This window comes from Hemitrygon akajei, chromosome 7, assembly GCF_048418815.1.
Source record: "Hemitrygon akajei chromosome 7, sHemAka1.3, whole genome shotgun sequence".
In the NCBI taxonomy this organism is placed as follows: domain Eukaryota; kingdom Metazoa; phylum Chordata; class Chondrichthyes; order Myliobatiformes; family Dasyatidae; genus Hemitrygon; species Hemitrygon akajei.
In genome coordinates, this window is record NC_133130.1 from 158,940,627 (window position 1) to 158,958,226 (window position 17,600).

At 42.7% G+C, this 17,600-nt stretch overlaps 1 protein-coding gene across 3 annotated transcripts in view; it reads left to right on the plus strand.

Annotated features, from left to right (window-relative positions):
• The window catches only part of rexo4 (REX4 homolog, 3'-5' exonuclease), a 40,295-nt gene that overhangs the window by 4,338 nt on the left and 18,357 nt on the right, over nucleotides 1-17,600 (plus strand). For all 3 annotated transcript variants that reach the window (XM_073052301.1, XM_073052302.1, XM_073052300.1), the window contains exons 2-7: nucleotides 1,479-1,708; nucleotides 8,829-9,157; nucleotides 10,424-10,588; nucleotides 10,850-11,043; nucleotides 15,137-15,225; nucleotides 17,197-17,271. In XM_073052301.1, coding sequence (XP_072908402.1) covers nucleotides 1,523-1,708; nucleotides 8,829-9,157; nucleotides 10,424-10,588; nucleotides 10,850-11,043; nucleotides 15,137-15,225; nucleotides 17,197-17,271 — 1,038 coding nt within the window. In that variant the 5' untranslated portion in view covers nucleotides 1,479-1,522. The remainder of the gene's footprint in view (nucleotides 1-1,478; nucleotides 1,709-8,828; nucleotides 9,158-10,423; nucleotides 10,589-10,849; nucleotides 11,044-15,136; nucleotides 15,226-17,196; nucleotides 17,272-17,600) is intronic.

Here is a 17,600-nt window from a genome sequence, read left to right on the forward strand (position 1 = left end):
GAAAACCCGGAAGTTCTCTCTCCAGCACTCATTGTTTGAGCATGTACAGACTATTTTTTCTTGTCATTATTCCCTAAACAATACAGTGTAACAACTATTTACATAGCATTTACATTGTATTGGGTATTATAAGTAATCTAGAGATGATTTTAAAGTACAAGCAGTCCCCGGGTTATGAACAAGTACCGTTCCTGAGTTCATCTTAAGTCGGATTTGAAGTCGGAACAGGTACATCCGGTATTATGTAGCCTCAGTTAGTCAAATGTTTGTCTTAGTATATAGTATATATTTTACCTTTCTATGCATATAAAACACTTAAGAAACATATGTATTTCAATAATTAAACCACTGCGTTGCTTAGTACTAATTGTAGCTTTCATTGGGGCAGTGCCTTTCAAATGCTCCATTAAAATTGTTCCGATCATTGACCGATGTAGCCTAACGCTTTTCCAATGACCAATGGCGTGTCACCTCTTTCCGATGGCTGTATTACTTCAACTTTATTTTCAATCGTGATCGTCATTATTTTCATGAACATAAACACTTGCAGATTCAGAGCTGCACTGAGACAGGTTAAATAAGATCCGGGGTTCTGCTGGGTCCTAAAGACCACCGCTCTGAGACAGGTTAAATAAGGGACTTGAGCATCCGTGTTTTTTGGTGTCCGCGGGGGGTCCCGGACCCAATCCCCCGCGGATAAGGAGGGCCGGCTGTAAATGCATTTTCCATTTTTTGCGCTGGATTCCCAGCATCTGCATTTTTATTTTCCTCCAGCTGTATGATTGTGTTCATATGCCTGATGGAACACATGAAATTCTTTGTTTCTTTTCAAGTTGATCTTTCTTGGAAAGTTTATTTCAGAAATGAATAACTGAAGTCAGAAATTATTGTAGAATTAGTGATGAAGTTATAAAGCAAACATGTTAAATATGAATGCGGTTCACTAGTTAGAGCTGGAGTGTTGTACAGTTTGATAGATAGATAGATAGATACTTTATTCATCCCCATGGGGAAATTCAACTTTTTTCCAATGTCCCATACACTTGTTGTAGCAAAACTAATTACATACAATACTTAACTCAGTAAAGTATGATTCTTGAGAAAGCACATGAAAGCCTTGGAGTTGAGAGGAGATTTAATTGGTGAGAGACTAGGGGTGGGTGGAGGAGGTGTTTCCATAAGGTAAATGCAAGAAAGCAAAAAGATTGGTAATCTGAAGGCATGGATTTCTCATGATTAACATCAGTGCTGGAGAGACGATGAGAATTGTTTTGCTTTTTTTCTGATCTGAAATGCAGGAGAAATATTCAGTAATAGTTTTTATAAAGGGAAAGGGATTAGAAAAATACTTAAAACAATGTGAAGGTGCAAGAGGGAGGAGCATGAGAATTTGGCATTAGTTGGACTGCTCTTTCAAAGGGCTAACGTGGGGAACTGCGGTTTCGTAAAACGAATATTGTGCATTGTGCTTTTTCCAGGGACAACAGTTTGGCTTTCTGGATGAGTAACTGGCCAGGACACAATGGCAAAACCTGATCAGCAGGCAGGCAGTGTCATCCCAGTTGGATTTGACCAGGGACACCCAAAAAAGAAAAAGAGGAAGAAATTCTGGGCCAAGGAGAAAACTGTCACCAAACAGAAGACTGAACCAATATTGCCTCCGAAGGATGTTGCGGAGTACTCGTCCAACTGGAAGGCTCTACAGCAGGTAAAAAAATACAACGATGTTTCCAAATGCTGCAAGAAACTGAAATAAGGAACATTATGCCAAGCATTAACACATCAAAACAAAACCTGCCTTGGGAGATTACCGCTGAATAGTTTGAGGAAGTAGTATCATCTCACACAAGATTTATTAACAGAATAATGGACTAATTTAAGTCGAGTTTAGACTGTAAAACACAGGAGCAGAATTAGGCCATTCAGCTCATCAAGTCTGCTCTGCCATTTCATCATGGCTGATCCATATTCCCTCTCAAACCCATTCTCCTGGCTTCTCATAACCTTTCACTTCCTGACTAATCAAGAACCTATCAACCTCTGCCTTAAATACACCCAATCACCTGGCCACCACCTGTGGCAACGAATTCCACAGATTCACCACCTTCCAGCTAAGGAAATTCCTCCTCTCTGTTCTAAGTGGCTTTTCCTCTATTCTGAGGCTGTGCCATCTGATCCTAGACTCTCCACACCATAGGAAACATCCTCTCCACATCCACTCCATCTAGGCCTTTCAATATTCAATAGGCTTCAATGAGATCCCCTCCCCCCCCGCTAAATTCCAGTGAGTCCAGGCCCAGAGCCATTAAACGCTCCTCAAACACTAACTGTTTCATTCCCAAAATCATTCTCCTCTGAACCCTCTCCAATGTCAGCACATCCTTTCTTAAAAAAGGGGCCCAAAACTGCTCAAAATACTCCAACTGAGGCCTCCGTGCCATATAAAGCCTCAGCATTACATCCTTGCTTTTATATTCTAGTCCTGTCAAAATGAATGCTAACATTGCATTTGCCTTCCTCACCACAGACTCAACCTGCAAATTAACCTCCAAGGAATCCTGCATGAGAATTCCCAAGTCCCTTTGCACCTCAGAGTTTTGAATTTTCTCAGCTTTTATTCCTTCTACCAAAGTGCATGACCTTACTCTTCCCGACACTGTGTTCCATCTGCCACTTCTTTGCCCATTCTCCAAATCAAAGTCCTAATGCAGCCTCATTGCTTCTTCAGTACTACCTGCTCCTCTACCTGTCTTTGTATTGTCTGCAAACTTGTCCATTTTCTGCCATCATTGACATACAGCATGAAAAGGAAGTGGTCCCAACACAGACCCCTGTGGAACACCACTAGTCACTGGCAGCCAGCCAGTAAAAGCACCCTTTATTCACACTCTTTGCCTCCTGCCAATGCTCTATCCATTCTAGTACGAGTCCTGTAATACCATGGGCTTTTGTTTTGTTAAGCACCCTCTTGTGTGGCACCTTGTCAAAGGCCTTCTGAAAATCCACAGTATGCAACATCCACTGATTCTTCTTTGTCTATCTTGCTTGTTATTTTTTTAAAGAATTCCATCAGATTTATCAGACAAACATTTCCTTTAAGGTCTTTGGCCTATGTTATCACGTCTCTAAGTACCTGAAACCACATCACTCCAACATCTTCCCAACTACTGAGCTCAGGTTAACTAGCCTATAATTTCCTTTCCGATGCCTCCTTCCCTTGGAGTACAGTGACATTTGCAATTTTCCAGTCCTCTGGAGCCATGCTAGAACCTAGTGATTGTTTTAAGATCATTACTAATGCCTCCGCAATCTCTTCAGCCACCTCTTTCAGAACCCTGGGATGTAGTTTATCTCCACCAGGTGACTTTATCTACCTTCAGACCTTTCATTTTTCCAAGCACCTCCTCCTGAGTAATAGCAACTGCACTCACTTTTCCCCCCGATACTCTCGAATTTCAGGCATTCTGCTGGTGTCTTCCACAGTGAAGACTGATACAAAATACTTATTCAGATCTTCTGCCATTTTCTTGTCCCCCATTACCACCTCTCCAGTGGTCCAATATCTACTCTCGCCTCTTTTACTCTTTATATATTGAGAAAACTTTATTATCAAAGATTATACCAATTGGCTAGCTTACCTTCATATTTTATCTTCTCTCTCCTTGTGGCTTTTTTAGTTGCTTTCTGTTGATTTTTAAACTTTCTCATTCCTCAAACTTCCCACTGATTCAGAGAGGGCATATAATAGAGCAATTTTTTCTTCGGCTCCTCCCACTTGCTCCAAACTCAAGGGGCAAGCCAATTATACCTGCCCCTTCGTCGGTTACATAGAACAGTCCATGTTCCAAGCCTTCTGTGGTAATACTCCCTAACTCTTCCTTTGCTGCATTGGCACTGCTTCAGGCACCCATGCTGAGCTTGTCAATTTTATCAACTTTGTCTCTAACTTCAACCCTGCCCTTAAATTCACTTGGTCCATCTCTGACACCTCCCTCCCCTTTCTCAGTTTCTCTTGTCTACATCACCGGAGGCAAACTGTCAATCGACATCTTTTATAAACTACTGATTCCCACAGTTATCTATGCCTGTTCCCACCCTAAATCCTGTAAAAATGCTATTCCCTTTTCTCAGTTTCTTTGCCTCCACCTGTTTCCAGCACACAGCTTTCCATTCCAGGACATTGGAGATGTCCTCCTCCTTCAAAGAACAGGGTTTCCCTCCCTCTACTAATAATGCTGCCTTTACCCGCATCTCCTCCATTTCCTGAACATCCGTGCTTACCTCATCTTCCTGCCACCACTACAGAGTTCCTCTTGTCCTTGCCTACCACCCCATCATCCTCCACAACTTCTGCCATCTCCAAAGGGATCCTACAACTAATTGTATATTTACCTCCCTCACCCTCTGCTTTCCTGAGGGATTGCACCCTCCAAGATTCAGTTGTCTGTTTGTGCCTCCCTGGTAATCTCACTCCCAGCACTTATTGCTGCAAGTGGCCAAAGTCCTGCATCTGCACATTCACCTCTGCCCTCACCTGCATAGGCAGTCCTTCCAGGTAAGGCAACACTCCACCTGCCAATCTGCTGGGGTCGTCTACTGTGTATGGTGCTCCCAACACGACCTCCTCTACATTGGTAAGACCCGTCGTAAATTGGGGAGCTGCTTTGTCGAGCTCCTCCGCTCCATCCACCACAAGTGGGACTTCCCAGTGGCCAAGCTTTTTAATCCCGATTCACATTCCTATTCTGATGCATCAGTCCTTGACCTCCTCTTGAGCCAAGATGAGGCCACTCTCAGGGTGGAGGAGCAACACTTGTGTTCCTTATGAGCAGCCTCCAACCTGATGGCACGAATATGGATTTCTCCTTCCAGTAAACAGATCCTCCCCCACCTCCTCTCTTTACTCTATTCCCTACTCTTACCTTTTACCTCTTCTCACCTGCTTGTCACTTCCCCCTAGTGCCCTCCTCCTTCCCTTTTCCTATGGTCCACCCTCCTTCTCCAACCCTTGACCTGTTCCACCCGCCTGGCTTCACATATCACCTTCCAGCGAGCCTCCTTCCCCTCCACCCACCTTTTTATCCTGGCATCTTCCCCCTTCCTTCTCAGTTCTGAAGAAGGGTCTCAGCCCGAAACGTCAAATATCTCTTCATTTCCATAGATGCTGCCTGACCTGCTGAGTTCATTCTGCATTCTGTGTGATATACATTCTTTTATTTTTAGGTTAGCTTTGACTTCCCTTGTCAGCCATCCTGCATCATCCTCTTTAGGATAATACTTTGGGATGTAGCTAGCCTGTGCCTTTTGAATTGCTCCCAGAAACTCCAGCCATTGCTGCTGTGCTGTCATCCCTGCTGGGGACCCTTTCCAATCAACTTTGGCCAGCTCCTCTCTCATGCTTCTGTAATTCCCTTTTCTCCACTGTAATACTGACACATCTGATTTTATCTTCTGCTTCTCAAATTGCAGGGTGAACTCGTTCCTTTACCTTCAGCTCCCTAAACAGATCCAGTTCATTACCCAGCACCCGGTCCAGAATAGCTGATCCCCTAGTGGGCTCAACCACAAGCTGCTCTAAAAAGCCATCTCACGGGCATTCTACAGATTCTCTCTTGGGATTGTCAACTAGGTCTTCCGAATAGACAGTAACAACAACAAACTCAGTGGATCAGTGTGTAGGCATATTTGTTATTTGCAAGAGAAAACTACTTCTACATTAAGTCATTGGTAGGTAGCTTCAATCTTGCAAATAGCTTTATGCATTTACAGATTCCAGGAATTCATCATCTTTGTCTTTGAGGTCATTGCATTCCTGTCTTATCTCACATCTGTCTTGAATGACCCGCATTCGTCGTTAATGAGCCGATTTGTCTTTGAGGCTTTTCCTCCCAAAGCTGTGTCCTGTTTTTCTCTGCTTTTAATCACGCAATACCTAAACAGTTACTGCTATAAATCACATACCACACCAGCTTCCCATCCAACCACGGCAGCAAAGCACTCTGGGGTCACACAGGTTCCATGTTGTCACATTACATTTTACAAAAGTTATAAATCCATAAGGTCATCAGGGTCATATATTTCCACAGGATCCAGCACCAACCTGATTTTCCCAGTCTATCTGCATATTGAAATCTCCTATCACTTTCGTAACATTGCCCTTTTGATTTGCCTTTTCTATCTCCCATTGTGATTTGGAGCCCACATCCAGGCTGCCGTTCAGAGGCTTATATACAACTCCCGTCAGGGTCTTCTTACCCTTGCAGTCTCTTAACTCTACCCACAAGGAGTCTAGTCCTATGTCACCTCCTTCCAAGGATTTGATTTCATTTTTACCAGTAGAGCACCCCACCTCCTCTACCTTCCTGTCTGTTCTTTCAATACAATGTGTACCCTTGGATGTTACGCTCCCAACTATGATCATCTTTCAGGGCCGATTCAGTGAATCCTTCAACATCATACCTGCCAATCTCTAACTATGCTACAAGATCGTGCACCTTATTCCATATACCACGTACATTCAAATATAACACCTTTAGTCCTGTATCCATCATCCTTGCTGATTATATTGTCATATACACACATACATACAGTGAGGTACAAGTACAATGAAAGTGTCACAGGCATGTGGGTTTGGATGTGACTTTCCTTATCAAGTGAAGTCCCATCTTGCTCAGATGCTGGAAATCTAAAATAAAGTAGAAAATACTGGGTGGTGAGGGGGGAGCTCAGATCAGGCAGTGTTTGTGGAAATTGAACCACTTAACAGTTCAGATTTGAACTGTGATCGAAGAAAACAAGATGGTTTTCAGTTTTAGAGAAGGTGGGGGAGGGGTGGGCAATACAAAATGAATATATCTGATAGGGTGAGACCAAATGGGTTAACTCGGCCAATAGAATCAGATAGTTCTACTCTTGTCTGTGCAGTGTGTTGCTGCTGACACGGTTCTGGGACGTGTCCATCAGGCCAGACGTTACCAACAGAAGGAGTGAAAATTGAATCAAGGTATTGACAGGCAGAAACAGCCAGTTCTGCTGCAGGCAGAAAGAGTGAGTGAGTTGCCTCACATCAAACTGGATGGCTGCAGTGTGCCCAAATGGAAAGTGAAGTGGTGCTCTTCGGAGTTGTGTCAGGCCTCGTATTAATGCAGGAAGCAGCAACAGAAGTCACCGTGGGAATGAGGTGTTCCCCTTTGTTCTACCCATCCCTTCCTCACCGTACGGGGCATTGTCGTCGTATAGGAAGGATGCAGAAAAGATTCAGAAGGATGTTGCCAACACTGTGGGGGGGGGGGGGGGGGCTTGAATTAAAAGGAGACAGTGGGACTTACTCCCACTGAAGATGAGCTTATGGAAGTTAATAAAGTCATGAGGGCCATCGATACGGTGGATGGTCAGTCCTGTTTTTTTTCTTGAAGTGGAGTCCAAAACCAGAAAGCAAAGTTCAAAGTAAATTTATTATCAAAGAACACGCACGTCACCATATACAGCCCTGAGATTCAGTTTCTTCTGGATATACTCGATAAATCCATAATAGAATCAATGAAAGGCCTCACCAACCTGGGCATCAAACTAGTGTGCAAATACAAAAAGAAAAAAATAATAATAAATAAGCAATAAATATCGAAAACATGCGATGAAGAGTCCTTGAAGGTGAGTCCATGGGTTGTGGAAACATTTCAGTGATCGGGCAAGTGAAGTTGAGTGAAATTATCCCCTGTGGTTCAAGAGCCTGATGGTTGAGGGGTAATAACTGTTCCATGGGTTTAAGATGAGAGAAGACAGATTTAGTGGGGTACTGACGAGCTTAGTTTTCGCAGAGAGTGCTGGGTATTGTGTAGTGAGCTGCCTGAGGAAGCTGGAGAGGCAGGTACAGTTACAGTGTCTAAAAGCCACTTAAGCAGGTACATGGATAGGAAATATTTTCGTGGGATCTCTCTCCCCCTCTCCCTCCCCTGATCAAGGGTTTCAGATCTAAAACATTAACTGTTTCCACATATACTCCCTGATTCTGAATGTTTCCATCATTTTCTGTTCTTATGACTACATTGTACAATGCGTGTAGATTGTACCATAAGACCTGGGAACAGAATTAGGCCATTTGGCCCATTGAGTCTGCTCTGCTATTCCACCATGGCTGATTTATGCAAATGCCACAAGGAAGCAAGAAAAATAAATGCAGCAAGCTCTTTAGACTTCATATGTTGTTAGTGAATCCCGGGTTGAACACATCTTCACTGTGCTGCAGGGGAATTGTTAGATGAGGAAAAAATTAAGAATCATCCAGTTTGCCCTCCATGTTCCTGGTGGTTGAACAATCTAACAGTATCATTAAAGCAATCAATTTTTTCTCTTTACTTTTTACACCCAAGTATTCTGCTTCGTACATCAAGTCCCAGACTTCTAATGTTGCTCTCCATGCCATTTCTTTAGCATTTTTCATCTGTTTTTCACAAGGCTGAGTTATGAATGTGACTGGTAATGAATGTGACAGGAGGGGTCAGTGATTACAAATATAAGAGCCTCCCTGAACGCTCCACCCAGCACGGATGGAAAGTGTGCAAGGAGCCGGCTGGATTCGAACCCTGGACCACTCGCATCAAAGTCTAGTGCAGATGCCGCTACACAACCTTTTAGCTTAGGCTTAGACTTTTAATTTACTGTATCATAAACTAATTGCAGGTTAACCTTCCTCTGGAGAGGACGTACCAGCGAGAGAGAGGGAAGCAAGAAATTTTGCAACCACATGGGTATTTGTGCGCGTGGAATGTCTCTATTGATGGTCTGAACCTTGGCATCTTATTCATGCAACTGCTTGTAATTTAATTTAGTTACTGAATCAGAAGTCTGAAGAGGAGAACAAAGTTCCAGTCAGCAAATTCAAAAAGAAGAGAAAGGAGAAAAAGGAACATCACCAAGGAACACAAGAAGTTAAACCTGAAAAGGGAGCGGAAAGGAAGACCCAGTCACACTCTCTGGCTACAAGTGCACCTGTGAAAGAAAATGGAATGAAACTGGATAAGAAATCACACCAGGGGACTAAACACAGGGAAACTGAGCCGGGTAGGAATAGCCAAGCGCCTCCAGATAAAGATTATTCCCCTCATAGGAAAAAGAGACGGAAGACTCAACCAGAACCAGAGCCTGAGAAACCAACTGAGTGAGTGTTTGTGAAATTATTCACCTCTCCTGCTAATTCACTGCACCACTTTCCTGTAAATAGAACAGATTAAGGAGTGATTATACAGTCGTTTAAAGCTCTTAAAACAAGGGGTGACAAAGAGCAGTTATGTGCAAGTAATTTAGAACAGGATGCTGGACATTACATGGTCAGTGTTCACACTCAAACAACAAAAACAAGATTTTCTTTTGTTTAAACAACTTTGCTTTTTCCGTTCAAGTTCAATGCAAGAGGGCCACCATTTTCTTACCCACAATACCCCCACTTCCCCCTTGAGTGCGTGCCAACTAAATGAACACGTAGCCCAGATGAACAGAACTCATCACAGAGTTAGTGATTAATAAGAACTAATAAGGCAGATGGTTAGGGTAAAGGGGGTGTTGAATAGAATGATAGCTTGTGTGGAGGATAAACATCAACGTCGATAGGTTGAGACTGTAACCTGCTGCCCTGCTTTACTAACAATTGCACAGAAGTACCACGCTTGACCTTTGATAGAGGAAGAACGATCAAAGACTTTTGTTGCTCCCAATGTATAACAGAGAGGAAGGCATCAGCTGCTTCCATCAAGCCTGTTCCACACTCTGATGAATATAATCATTGTAATTTGACCCTTCCTTCCATGCCCGTCAGCAGCTGTCTAATCTCCTGAACAGTTAACCAGTATAAATGCCCTTGGCTCATGGAACCCAATCCTGCAGATCATACGGACCAAGTGTTGCCCATAAACAGGCTTGCCTCCTTAATAATGTGACCTTTGCCCAGGTGAGTTTCGTCTTAAAGGCAGAGTCAGTGTCTACGGCACCAAAATCAGGACATTCAGCCCCTCTCTAGTTCTGATATGCAGCAGTCCATTCCAGAATTTGGGTTCTGTTCCTATTCAGTGTGAAGTTACCTGCTGTCCGCTAGAGGGTTCTGCTGCAATAGTGATGGTGATGGTGTTTTTTGTTTTGTTGATTGAGAACTATCTGCAATAATATGCAAGACACTTTGGGAAGAAAAAAAGAAACTTCTTTCTGCTTCTCGGGTTGTGTAATGCATGGCCAAAATTGCTGATTAAATTGGCTCTTTGGCAGTGTTGCCAATAAGAAGTGTCCAGTGATCCGTGTTGGAAAATACTGATAGTGTTGTATGAGGGCAGGTTTGCAATCAGGGGGCTAAAAGTACAATAGTTGCAAGACGGGGCAGGACCTATTCATGGTTTCACTGATCGTATTTCCGTGCCTCGTGACTCTTGCCCAACAGGCCGGACATTTGGTTTGATGACGTGGATCCTGATGACATCGAAGCAGCGATAGGACCGGAAGCTGCAAACGTTGCTCGACAGCGGGAACGTGCACCACAGGGAATTCCAGACCCTACACAACAAAGCCCGGAAAAGTTGCTGGTTAAAGATGGAGCGTTTGAAGGGTAGGTACTAAGCAATTAGTTAAACTTGTATCTTAACAATAATATTAATGGGACTGCATACAGAGTGCTCCACCAGATACCTACTTTATGCTAGATTCCCTAGGAGTACTTAAAAACCTGTGCTAGTCATTTGCTACTGATAGAACGTAGTGTTTAGTTTTCAATGAAGTATCTTCTATGCTTTGCAAGATTTTCAAAGATATAGATGTCTATATGAAGTCTCTTTGATGGTGTGCAATGACCTTGCTGTTATACTCTCAGACTGACGAAAGCTATAGCAATGGACTGTGAGATGGTCGGTGTGGGGCCGGACAAAGTGGAAAGCATCCTCGCACGGGTTTCCATGGTAAATAAGTTTGGCAAGTGCATTTATGACAAGTACGTGAAACCAACAGAAAAGGTGACGGATTACAGGACCTGGGTGAGTGGAATACGACCGGAGGACGTTAAGAACGGTAAGAGGCTTTCTGACCTTCTGATTTTTAAAATATTTTTGTAGGATTTCCACATTAAGTTTTCGTTATGACATTGGAATTGAGGTAGAGATATCAGTAAATGGGAGAAAACAGTAGGGTATAGAATTTCAGTGGAATTGCTATAGGAGACAAACAGTTAGCCATACAGACCATTTATATTTATCCTGAACTAATTCTATCCTAATCCTGCAAGTCCTCTGTGTTCTCGAATCTCTATATTCCACAATTCCTTCACCTCCCAGTCTAAAGTGTTCTTAAATGTTTTTCATTCTCTGCCTCGTTCACCAGCTTTTGCATTCCACAGTTTTTAAAGCTTCTACTGTGAAAATGCATTTCCACCTCCCTGACCCAAATCTCTTGCATTTAATTTTGTACGCTCAGACATGGATCTGAAGGATGATTTTGTCTGACCCCTTTCCCAAATTATAACAGAGAGGTCATGAAATATTGCTGGCGACAAGATTTAAGGACAACCCCAATGCATTTTACAACAAGGGTAACCGAGGAAGTTAGAGATCATTCAGAACTAAGTTATGTTTAAAGAGCCAGTGGACAATGATGGGGTCTTAAATTAATACATCTTGTCTGTACTTATTAAGGACAAGGCCATTGTAGTTGGAAAATTCAGGGAGAAAGTAGCTGAAACTCTAGAATGTGTTATCACAAAAAGGGAAGAGGTACGTCTCAGTGAGCTGAAAATGGAAAAAATCCCTGAGACCTCATGAGGGATATCTTAGGCTTGTATGGAATGCAAGGGAGGAGATCCCGCAGAGTGGACTACTCCGAAAAGTTAGAGCACATGGGATCTAATGCAAGATAGCAAATTGGATTCAAAATTGACTTGTTTATTGGAAGCTGAGTACAACGGAGGTTTGCTTTTGTGATTAGAAGCCTGAGACCGGTAGTATACCAGAGGGACCCTTATTGTTTTGTTATATATGTAGGTCATTTCAGTAAGTTTACAGATGATAGGAAAATCAGTGATGCTGTTGATATTGAGAAGGATAGTCATTCACCTGCAGGATGAGATTGATCAGTTGGTTTGATAGGCAGAGCAATGGCATGTGAAATCTAATCCAGGTAAGAATGAGGTGATGACATGAGGAGGACTACACAATGAATAGTCCAATCACAAACAAGAATAGTAGGATCACAAATCACAAACATAATGAATAGTAGGGACTTTAAGCTCAGTAAGGAGTATTGAGTGACAATGGTTCCAAATTCAAGGATACCTGAAGGTGGTAGCTCAGGTAGATAAGCTAGTGATGAAGGCCAATGGGATCCTTGCTTTCATTAGCTGGGACATAGAATACAAGCAGCCAGAGGTTATGGTACAACTTATTACACACTGCTTAGATCTCAGCTAGAGTCTGCATATATTCCTGGTCACTGTACAATAGGAATAGGTGGTTGACATTTGGTGTAGAATTGAGGGTTTGTTTCTATGTTGTATGTCTATTTGACTCTAATAAGGTTGTGATTGCACTGATCTAGAGATTGTCTTTATTTATCAAATATACATTGAAATGTACAGTAAAATGCTTAATTAGTGTCAACGACAAACTCAGCCTGAGGATTCTGCTGGGAAGCATAGCAAGAGTCACTATACTTCCAATGCCAACTAGCATGCTCTCAACTTATGAAACCTATGTCTGAACTGTGGGAAGAAACCAGAGCATCTGGGGAAACCCACAGGGTCATGGGGGAAACATACAAACCCCTATCAGAATCAAACCCAATCGTCACAGGGTCATGGGGAAAACATACAAACTCCTGCCAGAATCAAACCCCAGTCTTCACAGGGTCATGGGGAAAACATACAAACTCCTGTCAGAATCAAACCCCAATCGTCACAGGGTCATGGGGAAAACATACAAACTCCTGTCAGAATCAAACCCCAATCGTCACAGGGTCATGGGGAAAACATACAAACTCCTGTCAGAATCAAACCCAATCGTCACAGGGTCATGGGGAAAACATACAAACTCCTGTCAGAATCAAACCCCAGTCTTCACAGGGTCATGGGGAAAACATACAAACTCCTATCAGAATCAAACCCAATCGTCACAGGGTCATGGGGAAAACATACAAACTCCTGTCAGAATCAAACCCCAGTCTTCACAGGGTCATGGGGAAAACATACAAATTCCTGTCAGAATCAAACCCCAATCGTCACAGGGTCATGGGGAAAACATACAAACTCCTGTCAGAATCAAACCCCAATCGTCACAGGGTCATGGGGAAAACATACAAACTCCTGTCAGAATCAAACCCCAGTCTTCACAGGGTCATGGGGAAAACATACAAACTCCTGTCAGAATCAAACCCCAGTCTTCACAGGGTCATGGGGAAAACATACAAACTCCTGTCAGAATCAAACCCCAATCGTCACAGGGTCATGGGGAAAACATACAAACTCCTGTCAGAATCAAACCCAATCGTCACAGGGTCATGGGGAAAACATACAAACTCCTGTCAGAATCAAACCCCAATCGTCACAGGGTCATGGGGAAAACATACAAACTCCTGTCAGAATCAAACCCAATCGTCACAGGGTCATGGGGAAAACATACAAACTCCTGTCAGAATCAAACCCCAATCGTCACAGGGTCATGGGGAAAACATACAAACTCCTGTCAGAATCAAACCCAATCGTCACAGGGTCATGGGGAAAACATACAAACTCCTGTCAGAATCAAACCCCAGTCTTCACAGGGTCATGGGGAAAACATACAAACTCCTGTCAGAATCAAACCCCAATCGTCACAGGGTCATGGGGAAAACATACAAACTCCTGTCAGAATCAAACCCAATTGTCACAGGGTCATGGAGAAAACATACAAACTCCTGTCAGAATCAAACCCAATTGTCACAGGGTCATGGGGAAAACATACAAACTCCTGTCAGAATCAAACCCCAGTCTTCACAGGGTCATGGGGAAAACATACAAACTCCTGTCAGAATCAAACCCCAGTCTTCACAGGGTCATGGGGAAAACATACAAACTCCTGTCAGAATCAAACCCGTCTTCACAGGGTCATGGGAAAAACATACAAATTCCTGTCAGAATCAAACCCCAGTCTTCAGGGTCATGGGGAAAACATACAAACTCCTGTCAGAATCAAACCCCAGTCATCACAGGGTCATGGGGAAAACATACAAACTCCTGCCAGAATCAAACCCCAGTTTTCACAGCTGCTGCTGTAGGACATTGCACTAGCTGCTGTGCTGCCTAATTCTAGGCTGAATTTTTAAAATAAGTGCATGGAAAAATTGTCAATGAACCAGCCATCGCAGAGTTGGTGTTATATGAACAAGTAATAGGAGTTCATTGACAAAGAAGTGCTGTGCATTGCCTAAGGCTACATCCACACTAGACCAGATAATTTTGAAAACGTCGGTTTTGCGTAAAAATGATAGGCATCCACATTATGCGTTTTTAAAAATATCTCTGTCCACATTGAAAAGGATATTTCAGCAAATCTCCTCCTCCTGCATATGCGCAGGACACATCTACTGAAAACAAGCGACATGTTTGGTGTCGAATCTCGCTGTGAAAGACAGTGCGTATTTGTTCAGTTACAGACGTTGCCATCTCTTTTGAAATTGTTAGGTTGCATTCAAGAAAAGAACGAAATAGCCCACTGCCGTCTGATAGCGTTTTCAGATGTCTCTGGTTACCCCGTCCACACTGATCTGCCCAAGCGGCGTTTTCAAAATTACTCACCCTGGAAAGCATTTCTGAAAAGCTCTGGTTTTGGGGGACGAAAACGCTGTTTTAGTGTGGACGGAGGGTAAAAACAAAGAGAAAAAGCTTCGGTTACGGATTTATCCGGTGTAGTGTGGACGTAGCCTTAATGTATATATTCAGAAAGCTTCGGAGTGAATAGGAAATTGGGTAAAGAACAAAAAAAGCCAGCTAATGGTTTCTCATAGGAATGCAAACAAGTTGTTTGTGTGCTTCATTGAGGCAGTGTAGGGATTACTGCTGTTAAGAATGTTTGAAATGCTGTGTTTATTTTTGTACAAGAAACTAACTTTGTTTTCTGTCTGGCTTGGCTAAGTTTAGGTGAAGATTTTAAAGTCGTGCAGAAGGAGGTGGCAGACATCTTGAAAGGAAGGATCTTAGTAGGTCACGCAGTTCACAATGATCTTAAGGTCAGTTCTTTGGAGTCACCCAGTCTGACCCTTTCCCCAAATGCCAGACTGTTTGGGGAGTGGGTTGGGGTTCGGTTTGAACTTAGTAGAAGAGAAGCCCAAACAATCTTTTCTTTTGAAGAGTAAAATATGAGACATGGTTAATATCGTCACACTTTCTCAGTTGGTTCTCCTCACCTTTCGGTGCTGGACGAGATCTGAGCTAGGTGGCCATTCTCCAGCAGTCTCATTGGAGTTAAGAGACTGTGTTGCTACAGCTCTGTCACTGGCATGATTAACTCAGAAAACGTTCATTAATTTGTGTTGTTTTAGAATTTGAATTAAGTTTAAGAATACATGGTAAGCAATAATAAACACTGATGCTGACAGATTGTTAAAAACTCAGCTGCATTACTAATGTCCTTTTGGTAAACTGTTTGCCAGTCTTGGTCAGTACGTGACCATGCTGGTAGGGAACTTGTTCCTTAAATTCTTAAAAAGGGATTCCCTCATCTTGTTTCTGGTTCTTAATTCTATACATTGGTTATTAGCTCTCAGGAATCAGTCATTCTGTCAAAGACTCCTCATGAATTTTGAACAGGTCTTTTAAAAAAAGGGATGTGTGGGTGGATTCTAAATAAAGCTGGAAGTTTCTGCTCTGACTTCCATAAATAAAAGCAGAAAATGCTGGCAATAGTCAACAAGTCATGCAGCTTGGGTGCTGGTAAATATTGAGTGGTGCCTTTCAAATACAGGGAAGGGAGAAATGTCCACTGGTAGCCTTGTATTGAAGCTGGCAGAGGTTACGATTTATTATGTGGAGGCTGGTGGGTGGGAGGTGAGGGAAAGCGTTAGATGGTCCCTGCGCTGGATGAGGTGGGATATGGAACACATGCATCAGAATCAGGCTTATTATCACGGAATTATGTTGTGAAATTTGTTATTGCAATACATAAATTACTGTGGGTTGCAATAGAAAATGTTAAATAAATAGTACAAAGAGAGAGCGAAATAGTGAGGTGGTATTTGTGGACCACCAGAAATCTGAGTTTGGAGGGGAAGAAACTGTTCCTGAAATGTTGAGTGTGCGTCTTCAGGCTCCTGTACCTCATCCAGGATGGAAGTAATGAGAAGAGGGCGTGTCCTGATTGGCGAGGGTCCTTAACGATGGCTTTCTTGAGGCACCACCTTTTGAAGATGTCCTTGATGGTGGGGAGGCTAGTGATGGAGTTTACAACTCTGCAGCTTCTTTACCTCCTGTGTGCTGGAGGCTTCATACCAGGTGGTGATGCAATCAGTCAAACTGCTCTCAGTGGTACATCTATAGAAATTTGTTGGAGACTCTGGTGATGTACCAAATCTCCTCAAACTTCTAACGAAGTATAGAAGCTGGCATGCCTTCTTCGTGACTGTATCAATATGTTGGGGCCAGCTCAACATGTTAGAGTACTGTCAGTAATGGGTGATGATGGGGAGGAGATGGTGGTAACCACAGTTAAACAAGGAAAGACATCTCAGAAATATCTTTGTAGAAGGTGTTGTTTTTAGAGGTGATGAGTGTTAGGAAAAAGATGATTAGGGAATTTTAAACATCAGCGAATTCCACCTGGAACCACTTGCAGAGGCACAAGAAATTCTGCAGATGCTGCAAGTCTTAAGCAGCACACACAAAATGCTGAAGGAACGCCAGCAGTATCTGTGAGGGGAAATGAATAGTTATTCCCCTCCTTCGGTGATGCTGACCTGCTGAGTAACTCCAGCATTTTGTACTTGTAATTCTGACTTGAACTGGTTCAATATTCATTTCACTGAATCGGCACTCACCCCCAGAAGTGCCATGACCCCAGATCAAAATCGCAAGAGTCTATAATTGTACTAGTTCGCAAAGGAATTTTGAGGGTCTTTATTTTCCCAGTCACTGAGAGTACTTTTAAACATTCTTAAATCAGTTACCATTGAATTTACTAATAAACCCTGTATAATTTATGGCAGATCCTGTTTTTGAGTCATCCAAAGAAGAAAATTCGTGACACGCAGAAATATAAACCTTTCAAAGCACTTGTCAAAGTAAGTAAAGTTTAAGTTTATCATTCAAAAACAGTATCCTGTTGCACAGGCTGAGAATGTTAAATTTCAGCTAATGGATATTGGACTCAAATTCAGCATCTAAGTACTGACTGATTTCATCCAAGACCTTTATCCACTTAACCCAGCCACCAGCTATTAAACCATAATACTTAGGAGCAGAATTAGACCATTCAGCCCATCGAATCTAATCCATCATTCCATCATGTCATATTTATTTTCTCTCTCAATCCCATTCTTCTGTCTTCTCTCCATAACTTTTGACATGCTTACTGATCATATCCCACCTCCACTCTGTCTAGGCCTTTCAA